Source organism: Periplaneta americana, chromosome 10, assembly GCF_040183065.1.
Source record: "Periplaneta americana isolate PAMFEO1 chromosome 10, P.americana_PAMFEO1_priV1, whole genome shotgun sequence".
Lineage (NCBI taxonomy): Eukaryota > Metazoa > Arthropoda > Insecta > Blattodea > Blattidae > Periplaneta > Periplaneta americana.
The window spans coordinates 5,530,804-5,547,890 of NC_091126.1; the positions used below are offsets into that span (position 1 = coordinate 5,530,804).

Consider the following 17,087-nt stretch of genomic DNA (forward strand, 5'->3'; position numbering starts at 1 on the left):
TTATATCTTCCCTAAGTATATTATTTCTCTCAATCTTATCTTTGTTACTATATCAACATGATTTCATACTAATTACACTAATAATATTAATCCATCACCAATATCAACATCATCTCTTTTTGCACTCTGAAATTGTGGTATAAATTATTTCAGTTTTTACTAATATTATTGTTGTTAATTTCATTATCATCATATTTATGTAGCCTACTTCTTAAGTATCTTATCCTGGTGTTTAAATGTTAGTCTATAAAATATGTAAGGTAAATGCGGGTGAATAGGATAGGAGGGCGAAGCGGATATAAAAAAGTAAACCTCCGCCTAATTTCGAGACTGCGGAATATAAATGGAATTGCTTACATATAGTCACCAGTAGTATCTAAGGTGTCGGTGAAATTGCTTGTATATCAAAACGGGCTAAGAAAACGCCAGAAATCAGTGCTTTTGTGACTTTATGAGGTAAGTTTAGTTTATATTAATCGACATTTCTTAATTTTATCATCAGAAAATAGTGAATATTACAACTCCCTTAAAGTAAATTGTGCATACAATTAAGTAGTCTGAAAGAGCATTTTTGGGGAACTAATACTATTAAAATTTTTTATGTTGTCATTTTCATGACTTTTATAAACCGTGGATTTTGAAATAACAAGGGAGGGTGAATCGGTGAATGCTATTCTCGGGATAGGCCTAATTCTGAAATCATAAGCTAAATTATTTCCAAAAATAGTTGAATTATGAAATTATTTCCATGAAATGAAATCTAGATTGCCTTTATGGTAATGCCATAGGGGTGTCTGACTGTAGATCTGAAAGTGCTGTGTTCGATTCCCGGCACGCCACAATTTTCTGAGGAGTACATTATATAGCAAAAGTTTGCATATAATATACGTTATTATTATATTATTATTATTATTATTATTATTATTATTATTATTATTATTATTATTATTATTATTATTATTATTATTTGCAGTTGGGGTAATACAATAAAAACGGAACGAACATGGGCAGGAGATATGGAAAACTTGATAATGTCGGTCAAAAATGAACTGTCCATGTTGAAAGCATCCAGAATTTACAATGTGACATATACTTGCAATCCTCTCCATCGGAGAGATCTTTTGAAAACATGTGCAAATGTACGTGAACAAGGGGGGGGGGCAGACAGGATTTTCTGAAGTACAGGAAGCGGAATTGAAGGAAAGAATGATAAAAGTTTCCAGATGTAGATTTGGCCTTAGTTCGAGAGATATCAAATGTGCGGCATTTGCTTTTGCAGAAGAGATCATAAAACATAAATTTTCTAAGAGCAATAAAATGGCTGGAGATTTTCGTAAATGTTATTTATCCCGTCATGTCGATCTTCTTAGAAGAAAGTTGAAAATTGTCCTTTGAATGAGAGTAAATGTGCATAAGGTGGGTTAATTAGTCTGAGCAAAACTTATTAAGCGATGAACGTCTTTCAGCAAATAATATCTTGTGATATGTGACCATGAAAAGTAAGAATAAGTACTGATATATGATACACAGGCTTATTAAATAACTTATTTTACTGTACATTTTCGTAATTTGAAAAGCTTATTTTTTATTAATTCATTGCCTATTTCCTGTATTTCAAGTGTCTATTTGCCTGCCTATTTTAGCTAAATAAATGCCTGAACTTCCGGGCTGTAGTGATAATAGAGTAGGCTATATGAGTCACGGCAGGAATGTGCCTGTGAGACCGAGGTGTTGCTCTCGTCAGCTGTTAATTTATGAGTGACATTGAAACAAAGGCACTCACTGTTAAGATTAAAGCTGGCATTAAGGGCTTGTAATATCTGAAGTAGGCCTACTGTACCACACTCACAGCGAGGAAGTTGTACGTTCAACTAGGCAACGTTGCTTGATCGCGAGCGGGCAGCTACGAGGCCACGAAAAGCAGTAAGGCCTAGGCTGTAACACTAGCACTGCAAGCAAAATAGAATCGTCTCTAGAGGGATAAAGTGACGCCAGCACTCTTTCTCCTTGTGTAGTTCGGCAATGCACGCTTACTGCCACTGGAAGGGCAAAGTAGGCACTTGCCTAGGGTGGCAAATTCCTGGAAATTTGTACGGTGAAATGAAACGTATCTTGATATTATAGAGTATAAATTTTGAAATTTAAATGCTCACCCCACCCTCGCGGGAATTTCGAATTTCGTCGTCGCTAATTTGCGTGGTAACACTGATCACAATATTGTGTTCATCCCCCCAGAGTCCTGACACACTTGTTGTTTTATTTTTTGAAGTTTAATATAATTCTACACTTCAAAAGAAAGTCGCTGGCATGAGGAAAAATGCTGAAAAAATTTTGCAGATTAGAGTTAGGGCACAAATGCGGGTATATTATACATACTGCACATGCATCTTATACCATAACGACGTATGAAGCATGGTATAGTAACTGTATTCTCAGGACTTAGGAGTTGGATGAAGAACTATTTCCAAGTACATCACAATTGACAGTTCGCCTAAGTCTCCTTGCTCTCAAGTCTGAGACGTCACAGTGAAATTGGATTGTGAAGAAATGATGAAGTTGTTTGCGATGGCTCAGGCAAGTTTAAGGGTGTTATGGCAGCTAAATAATAAACTGTATTTCAAGAGGGGGATAACTACACCGCAATAAAACCTGGACTGTAATCGGTGTAGGCGCAAGAAGAGTTAAGCAGCACAATAAAATTTACCCGAAAAACGAGGGCAGCAGCTTATGCAAGGAAGTACTTAAAATTACTTCTGTGAAAAGCGACTTTCTCCACTGTCATTCTGACTTCATTTATGTTATGTTTAGGCAAGTGCGACAAGTCGCAATCAGAATAAATAATGCTGTGTATCTTTTACGTGGAGGAAGCGCGACAAGCTTTTCTTGCCCAGGGACGTAAGGACCCCTGATAATAAAACCAGAAATTCTAGGAAAAAAATCAAATCTAAAGCGTTTTATGCAACATAAATTTCATTCCATATGCTGGGATTGAACCTCTGTTCCTCTAGCAGAGAGGCGTAAACGTTGAGCACGCACTTCGACCTTAGGGTCAAAATAATTTGCAAAGGAAAATTGTTCCGCGCATCAGTAATCTAATCCCTGAAATGCACGATACGCTGCGCTGTCCCCTCCCGCAGAGCCCGGAGGTGTGGCGCTAAATCCCTCAATGTGCAGCAATACTATAATCTCACAAACATTTCCCTACTGCGCCGGCCTCTCGTTCGCTTTGAGCTCCACGATTAACTTTCAACCTCGTTCTTCTCGATGTTGTACAGGGGACGATGCGATGATTACTCGGAATGCTGCTATTTGGCTTAATTATGCGCGCCGTCTGCTACTTGACCAAGCACTCCGACGTGACCACGATGGCCAAAATTTGTGAAATTTAAACTATATAAACAGATCTGCAATACTATAATCTGTACACCATTTGGTGCCATTATGTCTAACGGTTTTGAAATTATATATATATATATATATTTTTTTTAAATATATTTTATATTGACATCACTAAAAAGGCTCCTTGCGTCAAAGTTTTCAAAATGTTTAATTAATATTTGCTCAAAATCTTGAAAATAATTATGGGAATAAAAATTAATGAGATTTTTGAGCTCAGTCTGAATAGCGAGGCATAATAAATTTTTAAACTGTGTGAATTTACCATTACAGCATATTTTAATCTAAGTGTAATATGAAAATTCCCCGAAGAAACTTAATACTAATATTTCATACAAATGCTAATCAAATTTTATTTATCAACATTCAATTAACCTCTGTGAGAAGTTGCAGACCAATATGAGAATCATTTTTGTGCAAGGAGCTTTTTATTCGGTAAACTGCTTGAAATTTTTAAGTCGAGAAAAAACATAAAAAAAAACGAAAAAAAAAATTCAACTAACGCATGTTTGGCCATATATAATTTATATGGTTCGACCATTTTAAACAATCTCAAATATAATTACGATAATAAAAAAACAAAAAACGTAGATTTTCTTAATTTTTCAGCATTATTTCTTGTCTGAAATCAATTTCTCCAGTAGAATGTCTATATCTGTCAGGCGTTAGTGGAGCAGGTACAACGGTAAGAAAGAACTACTACTACTGGTACTACTAGTACTACTACTACTACTACTACTACTACTACTACTACTATTATTTTATTATCATTCATATGCTGAATTGACGTATATATTGTAAGATGGAAGGACAGTTGGAAAAAGAGCAGAGAGAAAAGGTACGAGAGATGCAATTGGACTTCTGCGAACAATCGACGAAAGATACCTAGAGAAGGATAAAGAACTGTATACAGAGTGTAAGGGGTATAAGTCCCGTCCTTTTCACAATCGTCGGGGACGGTCTACAGGATTAAAAATATGTCCATACAACATAGGGTCAAAACTTGATAGTTTTTCCTGAAAAAAAAAAGTATTTCTTTTCTTTTTTTATTTGCGTTATACTGCTTATATAGTTAGTAAAATTACGAAAACATTTACATCAGTAGATATATTTAGCAAAGAGTTAATATTAGTTTAAATAAATATTTGTGTGTTCTATTAAGTTTTCGTGAAATTAAATAAAAATGCGTGCTTAAATTTGTTAATATTCTGGCGTGAGACACGTGGCAACGTTCAGCAGGCAGTACTCTGCACAGACGTAAGTACGAGTCAGCTGAGTTCAAGCTCCCTGTCCATAGCTCTGCTGCCGAGCGGATGGCAGTTCAGTACAGGGTATTCAATAAACAACTTACAATGTAATTAACAGTTTAGGAATATCATATGTTTATGGAGAAAGTCGTCGTAATTCAAGTGAAGCAAAAGATTTACCGTCAACATTTTCCTCAAAGGAGCTTACCTAATCGTCGAACTTACGTAGCAGATTCTCAACGATTATTAGAAACAAGAAGTCTCTTACCCCGTTTCGAAAATCACACAACCAGAAATTTGTTTAAAAATGATACTGCTTTACGGAAGCGGGAGAGATTAAAACGTTGTATTAGAAAAAAAAAGTTCGTGTGATTTTGTGGAGAAAACAATTGTTTAAACGTAGAAATAAAAATGGAGCAATATTTTTACATAAAATCTAAATTTAATGTTCTATTAACGAGATTGAAAGTTTGTACTTGCTGCTGGTTTTATGTATAGAACAGTATTGTTATAGTCCGTTCCTGCATTACAACAGAGCATCTGTTTTGTACCGGTATGTCTGTATCCGATTGAGCTGTACTGTGTACTTCTACAGACTAATGAAGTGCTTTGTGTGGAGTGTGGCATTGTACGGGGCAGAAATATGGACAATGGGTTGAAATGAAGAGACGCGAACAGAAGCATTTGAAATGTGGATATGGAAAAGACTGGAACGTGTGAAATGGAAAGACAGGATAAGAAATGAAACTGTGTTGGAAAGAGTGAGTGAAGAAAAAATTATGCTGAAACTGATCATGAAGAGGAAAAGAAATTAGTTGGGACACTGGCTAAGAAGAAATTACCTGCTAAAGAATGCACTGGAAGAAATGGTGAACGGGAGAAGAGTTCGGGACAGAAGAAGATATCAGATGATAGACGACATGGATAATATGCGGAGACAAAGAGGAAGGCAGAAAATAGGAAAGATTGCAGAATGCTGGGTTTGTAGTGAAAGATCTGCCATTTGGCAGAACACTATGTATGTATGTATGTATGTAAGTATGTATGTATGTACAGTTTCCCTGAAAAAGGATGAGACGATTGAATATTCCTAAGTCTCAGATGTAAGACACTGCGCATGATCGGAGACCAGAGCACTGATACACAAGATAACGAATATTGAGTTACTTAAATTCAGGCTATTTGGTTTGTTACTAGCATCGTTCCGAAATTGACTTCAAAAACTGCAAAAAACATGATAATACTACGTAAATAAAAGATAAATATATACATAAATCGTGTAGTTAAATCGACAATGGAACTTCATGACTAGATCGACACTCCGCACAGAAAGGAAAGCTTTCATGTCGTTTCAATAGCTCAGACGGTAAGACTTCTGCGTGTTGTGTAGAAGAATGCGAGTTCGATTCTTAGTCTACACAACGATTTTTTTTGTCTAAATAACGTTGAAATAGCTAAGTAACGTTGAAATAAAGTTTTACAAAGTCCTGAGATTAAGTGTTAATGATCGCAAACAATACAAAATTACAAGTTATAATATTATAAACATTAATCTAATGAATGCATATACACACACACACACACGCATATGCAATGTAAATGCATATATATTAAAAACTAACAATTAAAATGAAATTTAAAAAATATATGTAATAATAGACAAACTTTTACAAAGGTTTAGAGTCCTTAGGCTATGTCATTTCTTGAGTAATTATTACAATATTTTATTAATAGCTTTCCCATATGTGTAATGTGTAAGAAATGCACTCGCACAAAACAATTTTTGTTAAAAGTGTGGCTTTGGATTATTTCATTCTCAACACTTCAGTTAATTTTAACTATTTTATCTACGTGTTTGCAATAGTGTTTCATTTAATGTGCATTCAATTTTATTCATGTTATGATTGAATGAAAAGCACTGTTGCAGTTATTGACTAATTACATGTATTAATACTAATTATTAAATGCATCTGTTAAGTAACCAATTGCAGTATCTTTTGCAAAATCTTGAATGTTTAAGTTGTCAATAATATTTCTGTACTATATACTATAATACGTTGAAAGAATTTGCAGTAGATTTGGGATCCTCTACTTTATAATCATTGGTCTTAATGAAAAAATATTTTCTTTCTTAGGATATCTACAAGTTTAGATTTAATAATATTCCGAATAGGTTTAATTGCATTATCTGAATTTTATACTTTTCTATTCAAATATATTCTATTTTCCTCTTTCACAATTTTTGATAAATTACACTGTACTTCTTGCAGTATTTAAGAACATGAGGATCATTACATTGCAACTCATTAGGCCTACATATAGATTCTTCTTTTTAATATATGAGATTTTGAAGTCCCTGCGTTATCTACATGTTTTTACGTTTGAATTTTTCACAACACTGAGTGGAGAACATCCACTGAAGTGATTATGAAATTAAGTGAAAAATTCAATACATTTACTCTTAATATCAGTAGTACCAGTATCATATATGTTTTTCCAAGATTCATTTTGTAGACATAAATGTAAATAATCACTAGATACAGCATTTACGATCCTTTCTTAGTTTTTAAATTAATATTTTGAAATTGTTCAGTGACATTGGAAACACTTAGGATTTGTTTATCATGTTCAGACAAGCCACTGATTACAGGTTCTGTCGAATAGGAATTCAGTCTAATTCTGTGTACAAAACATTTATCAATGGCTGTGCTACTTCAGTTTGTATGCTGTGGGAAAATGACTCTACGACTAAGGTTTCCAGTTTCAAGGAGTGAATTTAATTTACTTTTACGGAAAAGTTCCGAGAGATAATCTATGTTTATGTCACTACAGATCACAAATTCCATATGAGATTTCTAAAGTCTTTTCTTTACAAATTCAGTGTTGGCTATAAATATTAATAAATAATGTAAGAAATACGAATGATTGTAATTATAAGTCTGATTTACATTATAAAAAGCAAGAAGTTACATTCCTCGGCAAGATTCGAACTTTCGATGTTTGGTTTTGTCGTCCAACGCACAACCACGGACCTATTCAATGCTTATGTTAATAACCTACAATTTTGCTGTAGCAATGTGGTGTCATAACTTGGGGTTTGTTTACTTAATGTAATTAGATTTAATTTGATTAGTTTCGCAACAATTGGACATCCTGTTATATCCTGTTATTTAGATATTTAATTTAGGGTTGATTTATTAACTCTTACTATGCAAGATGCCTCTTATTTCAATAATTCTATATCACGTTAAATAGTCATTGTCTACACTAAAGTATTATCGTCATCCCTCATTTCTCATCGTAATGGCGAACCGACGTGACATGAGACAGCGAGTTATAGCTCTAATTGAGGCTGGATATGGGGCTAGATCTGCTGGCCGTTTGGTCGGTGTTCCCGGAAGTACAGCCGCGAGGTGGGTTCATCGTTACCAAAATTCAGGGGAGGTCAAAAATCGCCCTATTCCTGGGCGTCCGCGGATTGCTTCATTGGAAGAGGATGCTCTCTTATTCGAGACAGTTCGACAGGACACCTTTCTGACTGCTAACGAAGTAAGCGCAGCATCTAACATTCCCGGCTCTTCACAGACTGTGATCAGCAGGTTGAGGAACCGCGGTATTAGGAGCCGGAGGGCTGCGCAAATGGAAATATTGGGGGAAGCACAAGCTGTCGACCGTCTTGCCTTCGCTACCAATCGAGTGGATTTCGATTGGAGAAATGTAATTTTCTCCGACGAAACAACCATCTCGAGTGATTACGAAGGTCCTGTCCGTGTCTATCGTGAGGATGGTCTCCGACATGACCAGCGCTATGTGCACCGACGTGAAAGATCGGGGCGCTTCAGCATATCGTGTTGGGGGTGTCGTGTTGAGGGTGGATGTCTTACGATGGACCTGGCGTTATAGAACGAATCGATGGCCGGTTTAATGCGGGAACTTACGAGCACATTCTGGAAAATATAGGCCTATTCCTTCCCTCCGCCCGAGAACGTTTTCCCGAAGGAACATTGCTGTTCAAGCAGGATAACCATCTCGTGCACTATGCTGCAAGCATTCAAAGATGGTTTCAAAGGAGACCCGAGATCGAAATCATTAATTGGCCTCCGAAGTCACCTGATTTGAATGTCATCGAAAATTTATGGGCGGAATTGAAAAGGAGAAGAATAGCCACCTATGCCCACCGACGCCCTCGAAATCGAGACGAATTGTGGGATCAAGTTGTTGACACCTGGGAAGATCTCGCCGGGGATCAGTACTTATTTCACAATCTCGTGACATCCATGCCGGATCGACTTAGAGCTGTAATAGAAGCTGATGGCATGTGGACAAGATTTTAAGTTAACAGGTCTCTTTTTGTTTCTTATGATTTTTGTTTGAGGAAGAATACTTTTAACATCCAAGTAAGATTTATTTTTTTGACGAGGTTCAGCCCACTTGTAAGACCCAGAAATTGGGCATAAATTATTCCATATTTTTCGACAAATTAGACAGTCGAGGATCTCTGAACAAATTAATTACACCTCAATAAAAAAAAAGTTTTACCCGGGATCGAACACGAGACGTTTCGATTCTACATTGGAACCGACACGCTACTATATGAGCTACCGAGACAAGACAGTGACAGCAGCAGTCCAGAATGTAGATCCCTTTGCAGGCATTTGCCATTCGGTACAGTGAAGCAATGATATTTTGTGACTCGAGGTATGTTGTGAAATCCTGGCCTTAAATGGCAGTCTTCTTCGTGATCCTTATTCTGGTCCTTGTCCTTGTTGTGGTCCTTGTAACAATTCTTGTACTATTTGTCACGGTATGTATCATTACGTCGATATCGAGTGAACCGCGCTGTAGAACTTTAACTTCCGACGACCAAGAATCGTCTCATTCTTTTTAAGGGTAACTGTATGTATGTATCTATGTACGTGTTATTCAAACTTTCTTACAAAGAACAATAAAATAATGTGTTTAAGGTACAAACCTGTTACTAGGAAATGTAATGTGACCAGCAGTGTTTCCTTTATACTATCCTAAGCAAGATTAATTCAGTCTCCACCATCATATCCCACCTCCCTCAAATCCATTTTAATATTATCCTCCCATCTACGTCCCCGCCTCCGCAAAGGCCTTTTTCCCTTCGGCCTAGCAACTAACACTCTATATGCATTTCTGGATTCACTCATACGTGTATATTCTCTGTCCATTTCAAACGTCTGGATTTAATGTTCCTAATTATGCCAGGTGACGAATGTAATGCTTGGAGTTCTTCGTTTTGTAACTTTCTCCATTCTTCTGTAACTTCAACCCTCTTAGCCCCAAATATATATATAATTATTAAATTTATTTTACTTTGAGCACAAGAGACATAATATAAAAAATATAACACACAGTAATTGTTAAGTGATAGCATATTTGGTTACTACAAGCGTTAATTCCCCCTAGCGTATGTTCTTATGGGCAATAAAAGGCGAGTCGATTAAACATATTACGAATTAAAAATATACATCTTGATTACACAACTTTTAACACTATATCACTTCGGAATATATACTGTATTTCTTTCACGTGTTAAAATTAGGTACTTTGTTGTTGACTAGTTTCAACCTGTTGAAGGTTATCTTCACCTTGTTGTTGACTTGTTTCAACTTCTTGTAGGTTATCTTCAGAACTGAAGATAACCTACAACAGGTTGAAACTAGTCAACAAGGTACCTAATTTTAACACGTGAAAGAAATACAGTAGGCCTATATATTCTGAAGTAAAACAATATACTATGTAGAATGCAGCAACAGTTTTGTTTGCTGTGCGTGGTACAATAAGAATTTGTGCTTTCATCACTGCATTAACAATTCACAGTTTTGTTCCGTTTCTGTTCAGTGAGAGTGTATTGTCTATAGAAAACGAGAAGGGATGGAAGGACAGAATAAAAGAACTAAAGAAGGTTTAGTGAAAGGTTGTAAGAAAGACGAACCTTTGTCAGTGGACTTTACATTTTATTTGTGTACTTATTGTAAAATATAGCCTACTGCTGTAGGTTTAATTTGTGAGATCATTAAACATACCTCACCGATTTAATGTACTATGAGTTTGTTTCATTTCATGATAGCTCCCATTTAACTCTATTGCTTACAAACGTTGAGTTGGAGCCTTGTTTCCCCCTCAAGGCTGCCACACGCTACACTCAAAAGGCTCCGCGATTACTAGATTCACAGCGACCTTGGAAACATCATTTTAATACCTTGCATAATATTTTCGAAAGTTTTTTCTTCGCACCAAATGTTATATTAACAGGATGTATCAGTGTGTAAAATCTGAAGGTCCTACGTATCCTACCAGTGTTGACCGTTCCCTTGTTAGAGTAAAACACTTGCGGGCAATGAAACATTTCTAATGGACACAAGGAACTGGAACAGAACTATTTGCTCCTGTAACATGAAAATAAATAAACTAATAAAGGAAAGATTAAATCTGCAGAAGGAAATAAATACAGTAACAAAGACAGAGAAGTCGAAAGAAAGAAAAAAGTACATAAAGAAAAAGGTATAAAAGAATGGAAGTTAAGAAGGAAGAAATAATGAAATAAGTTCTCGGAGACAGAAGAAAGGCGAATGCCACTTACCTGGAGTGGGTCGCATACAGATGAAACGGCCGGAATAGCAGAGGCAACGACCACGGTAAGCCTGGTAGGCCGGGGCGGCGTGGTTGTAGAAGGCGAAGTCCGTCTTACACGGGGCGCGCTCCACGCAAACTGTGTTGCAGCTCAGGGACTCGCCCTCGTTGCACTGGCAGAGCTCGGAACACTCCGGCTCGTCCTCGCGGTACAGCTGCAACACGCCAGTCTGTCTCTGAAACTGCCTCAACATGCTTTTCTGTGAATATGAACAGACGTAAATAATGCAAATGGTGTGTTCTGCAGGAAGAGATGTGAAGCAGATAACTGGAAAGTCTTGTCGCAGAAGACATGAAATGCCCTGTTGTAAGAAATGAAAAAGGCAACTGAAATATTTTGCCTTCGGAACCGTAAAGAAAATAACAGAAAAGTCCTGTCGTAAGGGACGTGAAGAAGACAACTGAAACGTCCTGTCGTCAGAGGCGTGAAGAAACATTCTGCCGTAAGGGACGTGAAGAAGACAACTGAAACGTCCTGTCGTCAGAGGCGTGATGAAAATAAATGAAACGTGTTTTCGTAACAGATATAAAGAATGTGATTGAGACATCTCCTACAAACAGACAAATTAAATATCCTTCAATTGAAGGGCTCCCTGCAAAAAGGAGGTAGCTCCACTTTTACAAAGTTGCGGAAAACAACAGAAACATTCTAAAAAAATAAATTTAACTGAGCTTCTCTCCTTTTCCAGAGAATGTCCTAGGTAACTAGGAGTTTCATTTTATCACTTATTTATTATAAGCAGCAATTTAAGGAGGTAAAATATAAACAAATAATGGCGCTACTCCCTTTTTGCAATAAGTAATATAGTTAATCTTAGATAGTTACTCTTCGAGATATTTCAAACAAAAAAGTTTAATACAAGTTTGCTTGTTTTTGATTCCTTTTCGAGATACGATGATAAAAGATTGAAAGAAATTTATTTTTGTCCTTTAAATGTGAAGAAATTTGATTCGAACAAATGTAACATTCCTTTGCAGAACGGAAAGTTACATTTGTTCGACTCAAATTTCTGTACATTTAAATGCCAAAACTGAAATTCTTTCAATAATTAATTACATAACACACTGCTCTCTTAAATTGACTGAGCAGTTTGGAAATTAAATCAATGGCATTTACCTTTTCTGTTTGAAATATCTCAAGGAATAACCCCCTAAAATTAAGGGCACTAACGGTTCACTCTGTATACAGGGCGAGTCAGGAGGAGAGGTACATGGTTTGAGGGGTGATAAAATTGGTGATTCTGAACAAAAAAGTTTATACGAACATGTGTCCTGTTCTTAACGGTTTCGGAGAAAACTAATGCAAACAACGAGGAACATGAAAAGTGTAAGTGATAGTAAATTAAAACAGTGTTACCTTATATTTTGCTTAATTGTGTAATTTTCTTTACTGGACATGTTGAAAAAGTCCACCGTCAACTTCAAAGCACTTTGCAGTTCTTGTAGGCAGCTGGTGTGTTGCTGATCTGAGCTGATTATTTCTTCAGCACAAGCATGTAAAATGCGAGTGAGAAGTTTCCAATTTGCGCCTGTAGACTTCGCTCTTAAGCCAACTCCACGCACAGTAATCCAATGTAGTAATGTCGGGTGACCTCGGTGGCCAAGAAATGACTACACCGCGACCGATCCAACGCTCAGAATACGTTTCATTGATCCTACTACAACCTAATGTCGCTTTCGTTATGTCCGCTAATAAGTGCTGATGAAGGACATGAGACTGACAGAAGTATGTGAGATTCTGTTAAGAACAGCGCATATGTTCATAGAAAATTTTTTGTTCAGAATTACCAATATTATCTCCCCTCACACAGTGTACTTTTCCTCCTGACTCACCCTGTATATTTCCAGGAACTGTCTCTTTTTTCAGCGAAACGATTGGGAGATCAGCTCCAAATTATTCCATTGCAACTTACTACCAAATTCTCGGAATCACACCGTTCTTGCACTAGAAGATTGGGAATATTTTTTAACATATGAAACAAGCAAAATATTAATTTGACCGAAAAGTGGACCACCTCCTTTTTGCAGGGAGCCCTTCAATTCCTTTCGCAATGTGTATGAAGAAAAGAAATGAAGTTTAGTATTCTTTCGTAAAGATGACAACAGAAATAACCTTTCGAAACAGACGTAAAGACGTAAAGAAGAGAATTGAAATGTTCTTCCGTAATATAACAAATGAATCATTTCGTTGCAGACGTAAAAACAACAGAAATAACTTTACGTGACATACTAAACGAAAACAAAATAAATAGGCATACTCTTTTGGTACCGGTAGCTGAAGTAAGGAAGACAACTCTATTATATCTTCTAAGAGGCGGCGTTGCTGAGTAGTAAGGAGCTGGTATCCTTATCCGAAGATGCGCGTGGTTTTTCCGAAAGGTTTCCAAGTTGTAAGGAGAATGCCAGGAATTCATGGCAAATCCTTTGTTTCATCTTTCCAAAGCACCATTTCACTATCACAAATTCCATCGAGGCCAGATAACCTCGAGATTGATAGAGCATCTTCAAATAATTAAACAGACGTAAAATTGAAATATTCTTAACAGGCGAAGACATCAAGAGAAAACTATTTAATATGTAATATGAACGGACGTGACGAAATGATCTTACACGTAGTAGCATTGAAATACTAATTTTTAGCAGATATGCACACTTGAAATGTAATTTCAGAAGAAAGCTGAAAAAAATTTTAGTAATAGATGCATAAAAAGAAACTAGTGTAATTCTACAGAAGTAGACCAAAGGAGGCACCGCTTTTTCTTTAACAAATGCATAGTGCGAATAGTACAGGGACATCATTTTATTTTTACTAACATTTCTAATATTAACCTAGCTATACCTTTGGATTAACGGTTGAGAACCGGGAACACCGCTCGCTACCCCCTTCCATGACAGGAGTTCGATGATACTGGCGTAAAGTACAAAAAATCACTTTACCAGGTATAGGAGAGAAGAAAAGTAGTTCATCCATTTACGTAAACTAGGAAATATCGCGATTTTGAGTTTGATAATTTTCATTAGGATTTTGTTTAATCAAAATACAGTAATGTATTAACATTAAGTGTTTTTACTCACGAACTGAGCTATCAATTCGAACGTATTCATTATGCAATATATATTATACTGTCTACAGCACATTAGCGTACAATATAGAGAATGAAGTTAAATTGAAAAATAATCATAATACGGATATTTAAACACATTTTTGAAAGTGGCGGCCGTTCATTTCGATACAGGCTTCAGTTCCTTCGTGCATATTATCGTACTATAGACTATTGAACCTAATTCCAATTACCAGTTTCGTCTTTCGTAGTAGTCACTCATGTTGAAATAATTCTGTACCTACTCTATAAAAGAATACCTTACGTACTGTAAATTCAATCTTCACTTCTGCCCGCTTCGAAAAGATAAAATTACTCAGACATGCTATCTACTGTCCGTTCAAGTGGTTATGTCACAGGGTCGTAGAAAGCGAGTAAATCACGTGACAGTTAATTACTTAACGGGGCCCTTTTATTTAAGTTATTTTAAACAGTTGTGTAATATTATGTAGACGTACAATTCCTAACAGAAATTAATGTTTTCAGAAAAGATTTAAGACAGCCGAGCCATTAGCCTTTACAGAGGGGCGAGCAGAAGCGAGTGGGGGAAACCGGGATGCGACGTAGGCAAATGGATGACAGTACCTTTGCGAAAATATGATTCAGTATTGAAAGCTCTTTCGTCACTGAAGAACGCGAACATGTTTCTGGAACGTACTATACTCACCAACTCAGTACTGTTTACTATGACCGTAAGGCGACTTTGCACACGCGGCCTTGGTTCTGTGTGGAGGGCGTTGGCAGTTTACTATTAGACGGGGTGGGATTGAAGTTCATCCAAAAACTCAGGTACAATAAAAATTGAAGTAAAAATAAAATGATGTCTCTGTATAAAATACTAAACACATTCTTTTATTTTTCGGCACCCAAGACATTCTACAGAATAACCTCCTAGAATTATTTACATGTTGTACGTAGTAATGAGTGGATGTATCACCGCCATAATGTCCACATCAAACGTCAAGAGTGAACGGATCACTATTAAATGTAAAACACGATTGTTAATTATGTCGAAATACGACAATAATCTCTATCTCAATTGAAACTAAAAATGCTTTCTTGCTTGTGCGATCCAGACCCCAAACTTTTCACTAGACCACTGGAATAAACTTAAGTACAATAATTAAATTATATGTCACATTGGTATGTGCCATTATGGTGGCGATACATCCATTCATTACTACGTACAATAGGCGAATATTTATGGAATATTCTGTGGAAAGCATTGGATGCTGGAAAATAAAATCTCGTGCTTATTTCTCTATACTGTTTATAGTACTCAACTATTAAAGAAAAATGTTGCTCCTGTTGGTGTAGTTATTCTGTAGAATTAACGAAACTAAAGTATATTTTGATAACACAAATATGAAATACAGTCTAAACGTTATTAGGGATAAGCATCTAAAAGGCAACTGAAAAAGAAGTGATCTCAAATTTTCTTTCGTAAGAAGAGCGTAGAAGGCGCCTATGACTCTGTGCAGATTCGAAAGTGAGTGAACAGAAATACTGAAGGAACAAATTGTTCATTATTATACATATTGGATGTTTGAAATTTTCGTATTTTCGGCAGCTGTGCTATGAAATCCGTTATCTGTAAAATACAGCTTGATCAGATGCTGTATGAACGAGCTTGCTGAACTGCTGAACGAGTTGGAGAAGCATCATAGTGTCCACATTGTTACAGTTTCCGATCACACTATTTTTAAAATAGTTCTTATTATTGAAAATTATCGATATATTGTTTTTCTCTCACAGCACTCTTTAAAATGGGAAAAGTAAACTGTTGTCTGAATGCATCCCATTCGTTGACGTAGATGACATTTTTCACTCCGAAATGAATAAATGTTGCCTTGTTTCATTATTTCATCCTTAAACAGTTCACATTCACAAAAACAGACATTTCATAATGTTGAATGCACTAAATAGCATCAAATTATTATAAAATTGTTATCAGAGCTCATAAGCACTGGCGAAGGTAAGGAAATAAATTGCGAAGTGGAGTCAGATAAAGTGGAATTTTTCTGCCTTTGTTTACATCGTAAGAAGAATAGAATCAGCGGAATTAATTTAAAAAAAACTTGAAAGTAAATTATTTTACTTGCATATGCATCTTCATGAAGGCGATCTCTTGACTGCTAATATGTAAAAGAAAATATCAATTGCTATGCTTACATTTTTCTTGAGAAGGATCATTGCCAAGCTTTTACGTCTTGTATCGTATTTTGGAAATAAAACTCCGGTGCTCTCTATGGATGTAAAATCATGACTTAGGTCGAAGTACTGCATTCAATAATACTAGAAGTGTTACATTTTAAACATTTTCGAAGTGAAATTAATTCATTACAAAGTGCAGAATTTCTACCAAGTTATCAATTAGTTCCATAATCAGAAATTCATTTTAAAATGTATTCAAGTAAGGCATAAAAAATGAAATATATTTAACACACCAAAAATTAGTTCATATCTTGGGTTTATCTTCAATTTACGAGTATATTAATTCGGTGTAGAGTACATTTCCTGATGAAACTCGCTTTGAAAGGAATTCTTCACTACAAAAAGAAGAAAGATATTCAAGAATATTTATTATGTGTACATGCATATACGTTTCTTAAAATATTTGAAGATCTTTGAGATATCAAAGGTCGATGAAACTGCCACATTCTGTTACTTACTAAGAACATTT

At 36.0% G+C, this 17,087-nt stretch overlaps 1 protein-coding gene across 2 annotated transcripts in view; it reads right to left on the bottom strand.

Annotated features, from left to right (window-relative positions):
• Gfrl (Glial cell line-derived neurotrophic family receptor-like) overlaps positions 1-17,087 on the bottom strand; it is a 1,341,875-nt gene that overhangs the window by 24,799 nt on the left and 1,299,989 nt on the right. For both annotated transcript variants that reach the window (XM_069836786.1, XM_069836785.1), the window contains one exon: positions 11,254-11,458. In XM_069836786.1, coding sequence (XP_069692887.1) covers positions 11,254-11,458 — 205 coding nt within the window. The remainder of the gene's footprint in view (positions 1-11,253; positions 11,459-17,087) is intronic.